Source organism: Carcharhinus amblyrhynchos, chromosome 1 (assembly GCF_965287045.1).
Source record: "Carcharhinus amblyrhynchos chromosome 1, sCarAmb.v2.hapA, whole genome shotgun sequence".
NCBI lineage: Eukaryota > Metazoa > Chordata > Chondrichthyes > Carcharhiniformes > Carcharhinidae > Carcharhinus > Carcharhinus amblyrhynchos.
Genome location: NC_137324.1, coordinates 86,370,053 through 86,387,992, shown reverse-complemented (window position 1 = coordinate 86,387,992; position 17,940 = coordinate 86,370,053). Strand labels below are relative to the sequence as shown.

The window sequence follows — 17,940 nt, the reverse complement described above, 5'->3', positions numbered from 1 at the left end:
GGCAGCAGGGAAGAAACTCTTCTTGAGTTGGTTGATACATGATCCCAGATGTTTGTACCTTTTTCCTGATGGAAGAAGGTGAAAGACAGTATTTCCAGGGGGCATGGTGTTCTTGATTATGCTGGCTGCTTTCTGAGGCATTGAGAAGTGTAGACACAGTTGATGTACAGTAAGCTGGTTTGCGTGATGGACTGTGTTATGTTTGTGATTTCTTGCAGTCTTTCTCAAAGCAGGAGCTATACCAAGCTGTGATATATCCAGAATGGGTGCATTCTTTGGTCTGTGCAGAGAGAAACAAAATTAAGGGCCTGAATTTTTGTAAAGTCAAAGGGCTCTCTGTCTCAGCCAACATGGCACTAGAACCCTGAAGTCCTGTTTCCAAAGCTGGCACCATCCATTTCTTCTGAGATAAACAGGATGAGATGTATTTCATATGGTTCATGCAGGCATGCAGTTGTTTTCAAAATGAAGCAATTTTGGTCATCCAGATTTCAGAAAATGATTCGTGAGATTTGCAAGTTTGAGGAAATGGTCTAAGACAAGCGGAGGTCATTGGGCATTTAAATACCCTTTGGGAGAGGTAAGGATTTTTGGGATGGTTAAAATTGACATGAGTATATTTAAACAATGGATAAGTTCTGCAGAATTGTTAAGCAATCAAAACATTTAAATCTACTACCCTTTAAATTTTAAAAAGAAATTTCAATCTCTTGTCGCTCTGTTGAAAAAATAGATACTTGCAAATTCAAAAAATGTTTGTTGACATACACCTATGAGTTTGGAAGCCTTAGGCTTTTCATAGAATTCATTGAATTTCAATAGCACAAAAGGAGTCCATTTAGCCCATTGAATCCACATAACTCTCTGAAAGACCACTGCCCCCATTCTAATTCCATAACCCTATGCATTTGCCATGGCTAATCCTTTGAACATTAAGGGGCAATTTAACATGGCCAATCCTGCACATATTGGACTCCAAACTCTTTCTGGGGGTAGTGGGCCTGATTCCTGTTAGCATCTGCCACCCCCATCACTCCCACCCTCCACCACTGCAATCACTCTGCAGCACCCAGTGTGAACCGCCCTGTCTACATACTGCAGCACCCAGTATGAACAGCTCTGCCATCACCTTGCAGCACCCAGTGTGAACAGTTCTGCTGTCACCGTGCAGCAGCCAGTGTGAGCAGCCCTGCCTGCACCCTGCAGCACCCAATGCGAACGGCCCTGCTTGCGTCCTTCAGCAGCCAGTACTCACAGCCCTGCCTGTACCCTGCAGCACCAGTGCAAACAGCCCTGCCTGCACCCTGCAGCACAGAGTGCAAACAGCCTGACATACAGCCTACCTAAAGCCCTCCAGACACATTGTTACAATTATTCACTTCATCCTGGACCACAATGTCTTCGCCTTCAACAATCCAGACATATGGAACAGCCATGGGGATCAAATTCACAATTCAATATGCCAACATCTTCATGCACAGGTTGGAATAAGAGTTTTTCACCACAGAGGACCTTCAACTGATGCTATACACTAAATACATTGATAACATTTTCTTCCTTTGGACTCACAGTGAAAAATCACTGAAACAATCCTATGATGACATCAACAAGTTCCATCCCACCATCAGACTCACCATAGACTACTCTCCAGAATTGGTTGCATTCTTAGACACATGCATCTCCATCAAGGACAGTCACCTCAGCACTTTACTGTACCGCAAACCCACGGATAACCTCATGATGCTCCGCTTCTCCAGCTTCCATCTTAAACACGTTAAAGAAGCCATCCCCCACGGACAAGCCCTCCATATACACAGAATCTGCTCACCTGAAGAGGATTGCAACGGACACCTCCAGACGCTGAAAGATGCCCTCGTAAGAACAGGATATAGTGCTCAACTCATCAATCGACAGTTCTGACGTGCCACAACGACAAACCACACTGACCTCCTCAAAAGACAATCAAGGGGCATGGTGGACAGAGTATCCTTCATCGTCCAGTACTTCCCTGGAGCGGAGAAGCTATGCCATCTTCTCCGGAGCCTTCAACATGTCATCAATGAAGACAAACATCTCACCAAGACCATCCCCACACCCCGACTACTTGCCTTCAAAGAACTGCACAACCTCAAACATTCTCCGCAGCAAACTACCCAGCCTTCAGGAGAACAGTGACCACAACACCACAAAACCCTGCTGCAGCAACCTCTGCAAGGCGTGCCGGATCATCGACGTGGATGTCACCATCTCACCAGATACACAGTACATACTCTAGTCACTCGGCCAACATTGTTTACCTGAGACGCTGCAGGAAAGGATGTCCCGAGGCTTGGTACATTGGGAAGACCATGCAAATGCTACGACAGTGGATGAATGGACACGCTCAACAATCACCAGACAAGAACATTCCCTTATTTTGGAGAACATTTCAGTGGTCAAGGGCATTCAGCCTCTGATCTTTGGGTAAGCGTTCACCAAGGTGGCCTTCACGACACACGATAATGCAGAATCACTGAGCAGAGACTGATAGTCAAGTTCTGCACACAAGAGGACAGCCTCAAACGGGATCTTGGGTTCATGTCACACTATCTGTAACAGCCACGACTTGCCTGGGTTTGCAAAATCTCACTAACTGTCCTGGTTGGAGACAATTCACACCTCTTTAACCTGTTCTTAACCCTCTCTCCACTCATATCGTCTGCACCTGTAAAGACTTTATTCCATGTTAAGACTCGCATTCCAACTATTATCTTGTAATTGAGTTTGTGTCTGTATATACCCTGTTTGTGAACTGAACTTCTTCATTCACCTGATGAAGTGGCAATGTTTCAAAAGCTCGTGCTACCAAATAAACCTGTTGAACTTTAACCTGGTCTTGTGAGACTACTTATTATACATACACCCTGCAGCACCCAGTGCAAACAGTCCTGCCTGCACTCTGCAGCACCCAGTGTGAGCAGCTCTGCCTATGAAGTGAATGTTGGCAGATGCACTCCATTGATATTCAATCATGGATCAGACCTGTTTTCTTTCCCTTTGGCATGGTAATTAGGAGGGAGAAACTTCTCCCCATGAGTTGCCTTTTTAACAAGCAGTCATGGTATGTTAATGCATGTAAATGGGGTTCTCAGCATGGAGCTGCTTGCCAGTTGCTCTGCGGTAGGCTACCATGAAAGTGCGGAGAGGAAAATTCCAACTTGTTTTCCCAGTGGTGTAAATGTCCCACTTGGTTTCATTCCAAATTTTCTGCTCCCATCCACCACAACACTTATCTCTGGTGGGACAGGAAAATTCCACCTTAAAGTGTATAAGTATAGGCCAGTAGTTCTGGGAATTCTGCCAAAACTAGCAGAATGAAAGATAAGATAAGTAAAAAATCTCAAACAGAAGAGCAATGGTAATGTGTTGGGGTGCAGGGCTCAGCAAAAAAGTTGAATGGAATGAGACAATGAAACAATTAAAAACAAGAAACAAAGTTTGAATGTTGTTACAATGAGGAATAGGCAGCAACAGGAGTCAATGAGAACCAAGGATGTGAGTGTGCAAATGTTAATGCAAAATACAATATTGGTACCAGAATTCTGAATGAGGTGCACTGTTTGCAGAGAGTACCTGCGTGGCCCCTAAGAATAGCATTAGAGAAGATGGATCTTGAGATACCCAAAGGATTAAATGAGGATTTATGTAATGTTGGCAATGGGATAAAGGCAGCATTAGCAATTGACTGGATATGGGTTTAAATTTCAGCTCAGGATAGTGAGGACATATATTTGCAGTTTCATTCTGAATGTGTTGGGGTTGAAATCAATGCCTAAGGTATCACATTTCTGATGGGAAAATTAATTTCAAGGTTCTTATCCTAATTTTTAGTCACCAATCTTTGATAGTACACAGAAGAAACGAGGGAGGCAGTGGTGCAGTAGTTTTGTCACTGGACTAGTGATCCAAACCTACAGCAACGTGGTTAACTCTTAAATTCTCCCTGAAATGGCCTAGCAAACCAAGGGTAATTAGGGATGGGCAATAAACCCAGCCAGTTACACCCATGTCCGATGAACAAACAAAAAAAAAGAACATTTCTAAAAAGCTCTAGATACTGAAGAAGTCTCTTTTTCTGAAAAATAAATTTCCATACAATAATGTTCTCAAAGAGAATCTCCTCGTACAAGACAAGATCAAATAATGTTTACATAAACTTGTAAGTCTCAATACTCTGTTTTTTGTGTTATTTCATGGGTATCACTGACAATGCCAGCATTTGGTGTCCATATCTAATTGCCTTTGAACTAAGTGACTGAGAGATCTTTAAAATTCAACCACATTACTATGGGCCTGGTGTCATATGTGAGTGAGGCCAGGGCAGATTTTCTTCCTCACAGGCTATTAGTGAACCAGGTGGACTTCTGTAACATTCAGTGATAATTGTCATTGCCACCATTACTAAGACTAATTTCATAAAACAGATTTATTCACTGAGCTTGCAGGTGCAGCAGGTGGTCAGGAAGGCGAATGGGATGCTGGCCTTCATAGCGAGGGGGATTGAATATAAAAGTAGGGAGGTCTTGCTGCGGCTGTATAGGGCATTGGTGAGGCCGCAGCTGGAGTACTGTGTGCAGTTTTGGGCGCCGTACTTACGCAAGGATATTTTGGCCTTGGAGGGAGTGCAGAGGAGGTTTACTAGGCTGATGCCGGAGTTGAGGGGGTTGAGCTATGAGGAGAGGCTGAATAAACTAGGCTTGTACTCGTTAGAGTTTAGAAGAATGAGGGGAGATCTCATTGAGACGTATAAGATGATGAATGGGATGGATAGGATAGAGGTGGAGAGACTCTTCCCGCTCAGAAAGGATAGTAGGACTAGGGGACACAGCCTCAAGATAAAGGGGAGGCGGTTTAGAACGGAGTTGAGGAGGAACTTCTTCACTCAAAGGGTGGTGAATCTCTGGAATTCTCTGCCCGTTGAAGTGGTGGAGGCTACCTCGCTAAATATTTTTAAGACGCGGGTTGATGGGTTTTTGATAAGAGAGGGGATTAAGGGTTATGGGGAGAGGGCGGGAATGTGGAACTGAGCCACGACAGGTCAGCCATGATCTTATTCAATGGCGGGGCAGGCTCGAAGGGCTGGATGGCCTACTTCTGCTCCTATTTCTTATGTTATGTTCTTATGAATTTAAATTCCACCCACTGCTTTGAACCTGTATCCCCAAGGGATTAGTCAGGGCTTCATGATTACTAGCGCAGTAACACTACCACTATACCGCCACCTCCCCAAAATGATACCCTCAAGTGCGCTATCCCTTTACTGTAAATTTGTTACTTTATAGAGACAGCACTGCAAGACAGGAGGATTTTGTCAGCATGAGGAGAATAGGGGAGGTCTTGGGATACACTAGTAATGTCCTTAATGAGGGTGCAGAGGAGGTTTACCAGGATGTTGCCTGGTATGGAGGGGAGATCCTATGAGGAGAGGCTGAGGGATTTGGGGTTGTTTTCGCTGGAAAGAAGGCGGCTAAGAGGGGATCTTATTGAAACATATAAGATGATTAGAGGTTTAGATAGGGTGGATAGTGATAGCCTTTTTCCTCTGATGGAAAAATCTAGCACGAGGGGGCATGGCTTTAAACTAAGGGGGGTTAGTTATGGGACAGATGTCAGGGGTAGGTTCTTTACCCAGAGGGTGGTGAGGGATTGGAATGCCCTGCCTGCTGCAGTTGTAAATGCGCCTAGTTTGGGGGCGTTTAAGAGGTCTGTGGACAGGTTTATGGACGAAAAGGGATTGGTTTAGGTTAGTGGGTCATTGTTGTTGTTTTTTTTTAACTGGTCGGCGCAACATCGTGGGCCGAAGGGCCTGTTCTGCGCTGTAATGTTCTATGTTCTATTACCTTCAAGTCCTACTTCAAGACTTGATGGCCATCGAAGGTGCATTAATAACATGGTCAGGAATGTTGATTACTAGCCTATAAGCCCTTCCAGTATGCCTCATGGTAGACATTAAGAGTGGGAGATGTTCCTGATCAGCCATTTGGAGAAGACAACGGCCCTGAGATGTAATGAGGTTCACGCCCATAATGGGTGTGAATCTGATTTCAATATTAATATGTTAGCAAATAATTAAACACCACACCCCACCCCCCCCATTTATCGATCCTTAGGGGAGGTGATGGTCTAGTGGTATTATCGTTAGGCTATTATTCCAGAAATTTAGCTAATGGTCTGGGGACCTGGGTTTGAATCCCACCACAGCAGATGGTGGGATTTGAATTGAAAAATAAATCTGGAATTAAGGCTCTACTGGTGACCATAAAACCATTGTCGACTGTCGGAAAAACCCATATGGTTCACTAATGTTCTTCATGGAAGGAAATCTGCCGTCCTCACCTGGCCTGGCCTATGTATAACTCCAGAGTCTCAGCAATGTGATTGACTCTCAACACACAAGCCAGTCAGTTGTATCACCATTTCTAGAAGGCAGCTCAGCACCCCCTTCTCAAGGGCAACTAGGGATGGGCAATAAATGCTGGCCAACCAACGCAAACACCCAATTGTAAACCTATCGTGGAGTTTGGAGGAAGGTGGGAGGGGGGAGTCCTCCATGATGGGGTGGGGGAGGGAAAGTTATTATTTTCCTCTGATCACGGCATCCTTTAAACATGGCACCCCAATCTCAGTGCAGCCAGCCTTTACTAGCGTGTTAAGGTGCCACCCCTATACATGATGGTGTGAAATATACCCACCTTTTTTTTTGATAGACTATTAGAAGACCTGGAGAGAAAGCTTGCCCGTTTCTCTGGACAGAAACACGCCAATTTTCAGTCCGGCCCTGACACTTTGCCAAATTCTGGTAATATCACTCCACAATCCTGAGAATGCAGAATTACTTTAATGAGTTGGGCTCAGAGACCAGATTTTTATCACCTACTTGAAGACATAGCTACTTAAGAATAGGTAGTCTTCACACAAAGGGCAGTGGAAATCGTGAAGTTGTTGAGCATGAAACTCAGGGGTTGCAGATATTAAATACAAATGATTTGAGTTAGATTAATGCTCATGTTGAGACCCCATAACAAGAACAACTGTTCGTAATTCCTTATGTGACCTTAATTCACCATACAAAAGGGGCCAGATATTCTCCTAGTGTCCTGGCCAACTTTCTTCCCATTCTGCCAAAATTAAGTTAGCTAATCTCTTAAAGGAAATAAATAAAGTAAGTCTGAGAGGGAACATAATCCAGGTTTTAATTGCTAAAATGCAATAGGATATGTTGAATAACTTCCCAAATCATGATGATTAACCCTTTAGAAAAAATACTGAATCATTTGCTGATGGAAGAGATTGAAGGTTGTAGACAAGCATGGCTATAAGGTGTTCAAATAGTTAAGGATGAATTAGTGCATTGTGGAAGCACACTGTCCTTTCACTTTTGGGACCTTTATTAAAATTCAGGTGAGATTGTTGTGTGTACGTGAACTCAACTTGGACAATGTCAACTCCGTCCCTACAGAACAAAGTTTAAACTGGACTTCTCAGTCCACAGCTGGCTACCATGAACTATAATAAATAGATTATTTGAGAATGCCACTCCTTTCATCCTCAGATTGCAATTGATTTTGTTTTTCTTTCATCTTTACCCCAACTACCTGATGTTGCCACCAATCCCCAGCATGTGACTCATAAGACAGCTGGTTATGCAATCATCATGCAGTTGGCAGTCATGCAGCTACCAGTTGTTATCTGTTACCATCTGCTGCAGTGACATTGTGAGATAATTTTCTATGCTGTTGACAGTTGAGCAACTGTCTTGACACTGGTTAAACAATGGTAAGGTCTGTTAAAAGCTAGAAGTTGCATTACTTAGCTTTGGAACTGGAATGTCCCCCTGGAAATAAAACCACTTGAAAGGTCTGAAACTGTTGCAATAGTTTCCGCCTGTGTTATGTTTCACTGTTCATACACAAAACAGCTGCTAAGTAAAAACATGTTGTAACTTGTGTTTTTCTGCTAAAGATAAATAGAACGTTTTCTTGGGAGATCAAGCAGTAACCAAACTTTAATGACGTTAGTAGTAACCTTCCGAAATAAAATCTGGAATTTATCATTTTCTGGATAAAAGGCAATGGCTTTGAATATTAATCAAAATAAAATTCACCAGTATGATTCTTGGTGCAAAAGGAGGACATCGAGAGGCCCCAGTGATCAATTTGAAATAGATTTTATAGTTTATCATGCACAACTCTTCTTTTTATGAAGCAGCCCAAGGGCACATCCAACAGAATTTAATCAATATTGATTAAATTCTACTTAAATGCCAAAAAATGACCACCTCCAATGAGAGGAAGACCAATCATCCCTCCCTAAGCTTCAATGCCATCACTATCACTAAGTCCCCCCTCATCAACATTGTGGTTACAAAAGCATGGTAGAAGCTCAGTACCCTGCCATGAGTGGGTGATGACCTCGCAATCTTTTGCAAAGTTTAATATGACTCATCTACTTCGGTGCAGTCATTGCAATGGTCAAGAACTCAATTCCAGCCACGACAAAGTAGATTGTTTGATTACTAATAATATTTGATTACTATTGCACTCAATATTCATCCCATTCTCCCCTGTCTCACAGTTGCTGTAGCATTTTATTCTTGCATTTTAGCACTACTTGATGTGCTGCCGTACTCATTAAGATTACTAAGACAATATCTCCCTCCTCTCTGAACTCTATCATCAAAATGGATAAGAGCAGCAATGCTATGAGAACATCAACTCCAAGTCATATAACATTCTAACCTGGATATATATCACTCTAACTTCCTTTTCAAAATCATGGTATTCCCTGTCTAACAGCATTTTGAGAAATCCATCGCTTCAGCATTGCACTGGTGCAAGGAGAGAGACCACTGTCACCTTCTCGTCAATCAGGTATGGAAATTCAGCCCTTGCTAGAATTGCTCACATCTTTTGCTTGGTAACCTTCGCTCTTGTGAGATGATGGTTAGTGCATGATAGATTTTTGAGGATAGGTGGCATGCAGATTTAAGATTTTAGCTCAGCCATGATCTTATTAAATGAAGGAGCAGGCTTGAGGTGCTTAATGGCCTACATTTTTGTTCATATATTTATATGTTGGTACGATGGTTGGTTCTGTGTTAAATAATGCCTGGTGTGGCTCAAGAGCCCTATTCTGTCATGGCACTCTCTGGCACAATTGCTGTGGAGGAGTAGACTCGGAAGGTACATGATTCACTGGCCATTATTTCACCTGGGCCCTCTTCCTGATCAGCTATGCTTTTTGTTTCTGCTTATTTCTTCCAATGCACTTCCCAGTTGTCAGTGTCAGTGCCCATCATGTTCATCTCTTTTGTACATTTCCTTGTAGTGGAGGCCTGGGAATCCAGGAGGTGATAACCGTGGCCAGTTCACCATACAGAATGTCTTTGGATAGACAGCCATCATCCATCAGATGAATGTGGCAGAGCCAGCTTGAAAATCATTGGCTTAGCAATGAGTGTATATTAATGGAATTGACGTGCTCCAAGGTCCCTGAGTTGGAGACTTTGTTCTGCAAAGAGATGTTGAAAGTTTGTCTGAGACAGCAAAAGAAACTGTTCAGTCTTTTCTCTTTCCCAGCTTACATTGTCCAAGTCTCACCATATCAGGCTCTGCCATTACAGACTAGATTAATATTTATTATTTGGTGGCCTGCAGTCATTGCTAGCTAGATCAGCATCTTTTGCCCAACCCTAATGGCCCTTAAAAGGTGAGTCACCATTTTGAACTGCGGCAGTCCCTGTGGTGGAGGTACATCAGCAGTGCTGTAAGGAAGGGAATTCCAGGATTTTGATTCAGCGACAGTGAAGGACAGGCAAGATAGTTAGGAGGGAAGCAGGCCACTGGTGGTGTTCCTATGGTATTGCCTTTGTCCTTCAAGGTGCTGGACAAAGGTCCTGTCAAAGGAGTCTAGCTGAGTTACTGCACTGCATCTTGTTTGTGATACATACTTCTGCCACTGTTTGTTGTTGGTGGAGAGAGTGAATGTTTAAGGTGGGGTGGGAGTGGTGCCAATCAAGTGGGCTGTTTTCTCCTGGATGGTGTTGACACCTTGAGTTGCATTCATCCAGGCAAGTGAAGAATAATCCAACATGCTTGTGATTTGAGCTTTGTAGATGGTGGACAGGTTTTGGGGAGTCAGAAGGTGAGTTAGCTGCCACAGAATTTCCTGCTGCTGACCTGCTCTTGTAACCATAGTATTTATTTGCCTGGTTCAGTTCTATTTCTAGTTAATGATAACCCACAGGATGTTAATAGTGGGGTATTCAGTGCTGCTAAAATAAATGGAAAAAGTTATATTCTCTTTTGTTGGAGCTGGTCATTGCTTGGTACTTGCTCGGCACAAATGTTACTTGTGATGTGGCGATGCCAGTGTTGGACTGGGGTAAACACAGTAAAAAGTCTCACAAAACCAGGTTAAAGTCCGACCAGTTTATTTGACAGTAAACCCACAAGCTTTTGGAAACACTGTTCCTTCATCAGGCATGTGGAAACTTCCAAGTCATTTTCCACACATCTGATGAAGGAACAGCGTTTCCGAAAGCTTGTTGGTTTACTATCAAATAAACTGGTTGGACTTTAACCTGGTGTTACAAATCTTACTTGCCACTGATCAACCCAAGCCTGAATATTGTCCAGAGCTTGCAGTATGGGCGTAGTCAGCTTCAGTATCTGAGTAGTACCAAATGTTATTGAACATTGTGCTATCATCTGTGAGCAACCTCATTTCTGGCATTAAGATGGAGAGAAGATCATTGATGAAGCAGCTGATGATGCTTGGGCCCAGGACACTACCCTGAGAACTGTTCAGGACAATGACTCTGGGCTGAATTTAGATTATCCAGTCTGAGCATGTGCAATGTACATAATTTCCCAGTTACAATATTTCTGTTCAGTCAGTTGTGTGAATTGCTTATTTGCTTTCATTGCACTTGCTACTGCATTGCCTTTCTCCGACTGTAGAGGAGAATTAATTTTATAGCTTTACTGAAGTAAACGTATACATAAAAAATGAAGACGGGTTTTTAGGTGTCTCGGTGTATGAGATGATGGGAAAATAATCGTTATGACAATAGTTATATGGTATTGTTTTGTATTTTCAAGGGAGAGATTTTGAGCAACAGAGGGAGAGAGAGGTTTCAGCTAGGGAAGAATGTGAGAAAGAAAAAAAAGGTGGTTCTTCATTTAATGTTCCTTCAATTAAAAAGGAATGCCAGTTGCATCAAGGAGCCAACTATTCTCCACCTGGTAGTTTGCAAAGTTCAATGCATACTGTTTAGAATCATAAATACCGTACAGTGCAGAAGAAGGCCATTTGGCCCGTAGGGTCTGCACCGACCACAATCCCAGCCAGGCCCGATTCACGTAACCCCATGCATTTACCCTAGCTAATCCCCCTGACACTAAGGGGCAATTTAGCACATCTTTAGACTGTGGGAGAAAGCCTGGAGCACCTGGAGGAAACCCGTGCAGACATGGGGAGAATGTGCAAACTCCACAGTGACCCAAGCCAGGATCAAACCTGGGTCCCTAGCACTGTGAGGCAGCAGTGCCACCACTGTGCCATCATGCTGCCCAACTAGTGAGACGGAAATTGTTAATTCCTGACATTCATGGGATGCAGTCACAGAAATAAAAGTTCCAAATAGAGATGAACACAGACAATCCTCCCCGCCCCGCTATCCCCCCCACACCCCCGCCACCCCACCTTATTATTTGATTCTGCTTTACAACATTTTGAGGGAATAGGAAGGGATGAGGGACAAGGGATGAGAGAAACTAGTTGAACGTGGGAGGGGAAGGGGTGGTCAAGTCTCCTGGCATCCGCCCTTGGGGAGAAAGGGGGAGTGCAGAAATTAGATGGGAAGTTAAAGCGGGTATGCGTAATAGTTGTGTAAGTGGAAGAGGAAAGTACAGGGTTGGGCGGGTCCTTCAAAGAGATAGAGATTAGGTTAGCAGTGGGAGTGGGGCAACAATAGGAGTGAGGAGGAGTAGGAAGGTAAGGGGATTGGAAATGCAGTGGGACAATGTGGTGGTCGGGAAGCATAAAATATTGATGGAAGGAATGAGAACGGATCCCCCAGATCCTCGCCCTAAAAGTAACTTTTCCATTGCAAATGTAGCTTGCAGCCCTTGATGGCTCTTTTCCCCACGCATCATCCATCACCTCCCAACAGAAAGACCGAGAAAGAAAAGATATTTAACTGGAGAGAAACAATAAAGAAAACGGCAGAAAGAGAAGAAAGAAGACATGATCCGTAGCACCAAGGGATCAGAGACAGGTTAAGTACATGACGATATATTCCGATTTATGTACAATCCTGCAAGAGATCCGTTCGTATCCAAATTAAAAATGCATTTGTCCAAACATTTCTGCTAAGATTTTTAAAATCAAATTTCCCCTTCCACTTCGTGAAAACATCTTGTCTTCGTGATTGTCATCGAGAAATTCGCCCCAAATTAAAAGACAAACAGCTGAAAATGAAAGATCCTTGCAAAGGATGACTCAGTCTGTGTTACTGGTTCACAAGCAGGGGGCAATCTTCACTCAGATACTGAACATGGTCAGTTGCCATGGTGAGAGGGAAGCGCAGACAACCATAGGGTAAGTCTAGTTCTCTGATGCCTGAAGAAACAACACAGGGCAACAGGAGATTGGCACCATATTTACATCACATATATTTGCCACGATTATAAGAATTACCGACATTTAATTAACGAAATCATGCAAGTTGGATGTCCGAAGCGAGATCCGCCTCTTTCTGAATAGATCCACCAACCTTTCGGCTTTTCTTTCTTCTGCCCAAGGGTTTCTAACGGGAATATTAACCTACATTTTAATATTTATCATAGGATGACATTAGGTTAGTTTACAGTTTTTGCTTTTACACTATGCGTCCCCAATGGATATTGGTGTAGCAATGCACATTTGAGTGTTTGTAAATGTGTTAACAAAGTAACTCTTAAAATATCAATACAATAGAGATCTAGTGCAGGACGTGGTGCATCGAGAGACAATGTGCACCTGTAAAACTTATTTCATTTGATACACAATTGCTGAATGATGCTGCAGTGTATTTTGTATTGATGTTTTTAATAATGCAATAACGGTTTAAATGATGGATATAATTGTCATTTCTGTCAATGCTAAGAGCCCGCCAGGGACAAATTGAGTACCAGAAATCTTTGATTTCAGCAGTCCAGTTTATATTTAGACAGGCACCCGATTGGGGAAGTCGTTTATCAGAAAGGCTGGCGCCTTTACTTGTGATAACTTGTGTGAAAAATCGAATGACCTTTACTCTGGCATGATATAATTGGCATTTCTGATTAAGTTAACCCCAGGCCCACATAAACTAACTGACATAAACCATCGTCTCACTGAGCTAATACCATGCACCTAGAACTCATGTTTAGTGCGTTGCCTTTGCAGCAGTTTTGTTGGCACCTCACTTCTCAATCCTCTCTCACACACACAAACAGGCCAAAGCAAGCAATGAAAACAGCAGCGTTTCACTGCCTGAGGGAAGCTTGAATCTGCTTTTAAATCTCATTGAGTATTCGTCTCATCGACTTCCATGACATACAACATCTTGCCTGACTGTACGGACTAAAAGTCCTGGAAGAGCCATCCCTCTCGGTGTTGGAGGTGGCCCTGGATTTGTATTGGATACACGGCGCTGGGCTTGCCCTGTTTATTTTTAGCTCTGGTTCAGTGTACGGCGCCGAGCGGCCAGTCTCTCCACCGGATTTGATCAGCACAGCACAAGCCGAGGGGGGCGGGGGCGGGGGGAACCACACGAGAACCGCGGCTACCAATCCTCCTTTTTTTAAAAAAAGCCCTTGTGAAAGCGTTGAGAGCAGCGTGTTACGAGGATCTGTCTAATTCTAATTCAGTCCGAGTGCTCTGAGGACTGTGGGCTTGGAAATGGCCAGTCCCAACGCCAAAGACGTGGACTGGGGAGCTGAGAATCAGCAGCAAGACCTCGGTCCAGGTCCAGCTTTCACTGAAGCCCAGCACTGGATTGAAGTAAGTTGACGGGTCTGCATTTGAAGTGGAGGTTGAGTGGCCATTTGATAACCATGATCTGTTTTTTTTTTGAAAGCTTATGCTCCCGGAATAAAATGAATTACTGTACCAAGACAGCTGCAGTAACAGAACCTGCCATCTGAAAACCCGCTGGTGGTTTAATAGAAGCCGCGATTTCAAATGTACTGAGGGCGAGGGGAAACACTTGTGGTAACCTTGAGTAAGGAGAACGGTCCTGACACTTGCTGTAATGGAGTCCTTTACTAATGTTACCCTGACAGCGATCTCACTGACAGCAAGTGGAAGTTTGAGAGAGTGGGGGAGCTCAGATGCATGCACAGGGCATTTAGATAATATTTTGGCTGTTTTGCTTCCAGTACGGTCAGTAGCTGACACAATGCCAGGGTGTTTACAGTTGTCAGAGACAGGCGCTTGCAATGTGTTATCCTTTAGTGGCAGACCGAGCGGATAGCGTTTATAACCATTGGGCCGATGTTGCAGTCAATGCAGTTTTATTTCCCAGGAAGCTAGCAGATAATCACGCGTGATCTACTGATGTTAAGGCGCTTTGTTAAGGTGATGTTGCTGGGAAGTGAGGGCAGCATACATTGTTGGGTGAGAGCATGGAGTGTGCAATATTTGAGGCTCCGAGCCAAGTGAATTTGCCGCAGGCAGAGGCAGTGGAAGCTATCTGCAGGATCTGGGGATGTCCGAGCACTTCGGATTTCTCCTGTAATTGAGGGCACGGTGGAGGTGGAGGAGGTGGGCGGGCTGCTGCACCACCACCTCCCACCCGCCCCCCCCCCAAATCCGGGCTGCTCGCTGACACACATTAAAAAGGCTGTTTTTGAGTTTACTATGGGACAGCCTGGAGAAGTTTTCCTGATCCGCCCACTCGAATCTGTTGGTCCTCCCTTAAAACTCGCTTAGGGAAGGCTTCTAGGCAAGTTTCAGCATTGTAGCATTGAGGCGAGTCAATGAAGATAATGTACTATTTTTATTTATCGCTCCGGAAATAACTGTTCTTTCTCATTGCTTCCAAATGCCTCTTTATTTAATTAAACGATACTATAGTTAAAGTGCTACTTACTTCAAGGTTTCTCACTTGACATCAATGCGCGTTCCTTCAAGGCACATTGATGTCAAGCGTGAAACCTTGCAATTAATAGGTGCATACACTTTGTAACTGTTATTCGGTGCAGGGTTCATATCTGCCAGTGCACATGAAAGCTTAATGTCACGTCCACGTACTACAGCAGCGATAGCATTTGTTAAATCACACATTCAACAAATGTAGCTCATTAAGTGAATTGCTTTGTGGCATATCTTTGTTTTCTATTGGTTTAAAAGCTCGCAGCAAAAGCCATAATGAAAAACGACATTGTCGTTACACATCAGGCTTTTGTGATTTTAAATATGCATGGCTGTTTTCAACCATAAGACTGGACTCAGTGATAGGATCCTCACCCCAGAGCCACGCGGTGAACAGAGGAGGTCAAGCCTACCTCTAGAGCCAGGAGTGCAATCAGCTAGCTGGAAATGTAATATAGTAGAGGGAATGTTAGTAGAAGTGCCGTCTTTTGAACGAAATGTTTATCTGAGGCCCAGTCTGCTTCTTCAGATGATGTTATTTGAAACAGAACAGCGTTCTCACAAAATCTGGACAATAGGGAAAGTACAAATAAATTTTTTGTGTAGTCAGACCTGCCTGGTATTCCTCCACAAATCCCCCTCTTCCTTCAAGCATGTCAAGAGTGCCAACAGCTTGAGTTTATACAGTTAGTTCATATGGTTCAATTCAACGTGGAGAATTTCCATTGGAAATCCCATTTATCTGAGTGACAGAACTGGGGTGAAACTAATTAATTTAGAATAACCATAATAAGGTTTTATAAGAATCCATTAGTATCATCAAGAAAGAAAGAATGACAAAACTGGCCCAAAGTTATTTATCCTGCTATCCTGTGCCAATTTAATTAAATCTTAGTTCTTTGCAACCAAAACAGAAAATGCTGGAACATCTCAGCAGATCTGACAGCATTCGCGGAGAAAGAATGGAATCAATGTAACGAGTCTGGATGACACTTTGTCAGGACTGGTATCTGCAGTATTTTGTTTTTATTTTAGTTCTTTGCAATCCTGATCTCTTTGAGGTTGGAGTGAGTTGTCAGTTTTAAAAATGGTTCAACAGTTTTCATAAGCGGATCATTTTTGTGAAGCTCACAGAGGCAGAACAATTATATAATTGTGATGATACTGTGTTATTTGGATATACCTTATGTGTAAGGTGGGGAAGTGTTTTGTTACAAGAGGTGATTTGTTTGCAAAATCACATGGCTCAAAGGTTGAGAATGCAGGATGGTAACTGATTTTAGCTAGGAATGAGTTATATTGTAGAGTTCATGGACCTTTTGTTTATTTAGGTTCTCCTGAGATTTTAGATCAGGTATGCAGAATCATGTGAGTTTTGATTAGGTTGATAGGCAGGGACAGAGTGATGTGATTAATGGGTTAGCTAAGCTTGCAGGAACATTGAACATGGAACATTACAGCACAGTACAGGCCCTTCAGCCCTTGAAGTTGCACCGACCTGTGAAACCAATCTAAAGCCCACCCGATCTACATATTCCAATATCATCCATATGTTTATCCAATGACCGTTTAAGTGCCCTTAATGTTGGCAAGTCCACTACTGTTGCAGGCAGGGCATTCCACGCCCTTACTACTATCTGAGTAAAGAACCTACCTCTGACATCTGCCCTATATCTATTACCCCTCAATTTAAAGCTATGTCCCCTCGTGCTAGCCATTTCCATCTGAGGAAAAAGGCTCTCATTGTCCACCCACCTAATCCTCTGATCATCTGATATGTCTCTATAAAGTCACCTCTTAGCCTTCTCTCTAACAAAAACAACCTCAAGTCCCTCAGCCTTTCCTCATAAGACCTTGCCACCATACCAGGCAACATCCTGGTAAATCTCTCTGCACTCTTTCCAGTGCTTCCACATCCTTCCTATAAGGTGGTGACCAGAACTGTACACAATACTCCAAGTGTGGCCGCACCAGAGTTTTGTACAGCTGCAACATGACCTCATGGGTCCGAAACTCAATCCCTCTACCAATTAAAGCTAACACACCGTATGCCTTCTTAACCTGGATGCCAACTTTCAGGGATCTATGCACATGGACACTGAGATTTCTCTGTTCATCCACACTACCAAGTAACTTATCATTAGCCCAGTACTCTGTATTTCTGTTACTCCTTCCAAAGTGAATCATTTCACACTTTTCCACATTAGACTCCATTTGCCACCTGTCAGCCCAGCTCTGCAGCTTATCTATGTCCCTCTGTAACCTGCAACATCCAACCGCACTGTCCACAACTCCACCGACTTTAGTGTCATCTGCAAATTTACTAACCCATCCTTCTATGCCCTCATCCAGGTCATTTATAAAATAAAACAAACAGCAGTGGCCCCAAAACAGGTCCTTGTCGTACACCACTGGTAACTGAACTCCAGAATGAACATTTCCCATCCACCATCACCCTCTGCCTTCTTACAACTAATAAATTTCTGATCCAAACCGCGAAATCACCCTCAATCCCATGCCTCTGTATCTTCTGCAATAGCTTACCGTGGGGAACCTTATTAAACACTTCACTGAAGTCCACATACACCACATCAATTGCTTTACCCTCATCCACTTCTTTGGTCACCTTCTCAAGGTATTCAATAAGGTTTGTGAGGCATGACCTACTCTTCACAAAACCGTGTTGATTACCCTTACTCAAATTATTCCTTTCTGGATGTTTATAAATCCTATCTCTTATAATCCTTTCCAAAACTTTGCCCACAACAGAAGTAAGACTCA

At 43.3% G+C, this 17,940-nt stretch overlaps 1 protein-coding gene across 15 annotated transcripts in view; it reads left to right on the top strand.

The window, feature by feature from the left end:
* The first annotated feature begins 13,774 nt into the window (after positions 1–13,774).
* Positions 13,775–17,940, top strand: part of LOC145342637 (LIM and calponin homology domains-containing protein 1-like) — a 334,400-nt gene continuing 330,234 nt past the window's right edge. For all 15 annotated transcript variants that reach the window (XM_080188282.1, XM_080188272.1, XM_080188279.1 and 12 more), the window contains exon 1: positions 13,775–14,067. In XM_080188282.1, the coding sequence (XP_080044408.1) occupies positions 13,966–14,067 (102 nt within the window). In that variant the 5' untranslated portion in view covers positions 13,775–13,965. The remainder of the gene's footprint in view (positions 14,068–17,940) is intronic.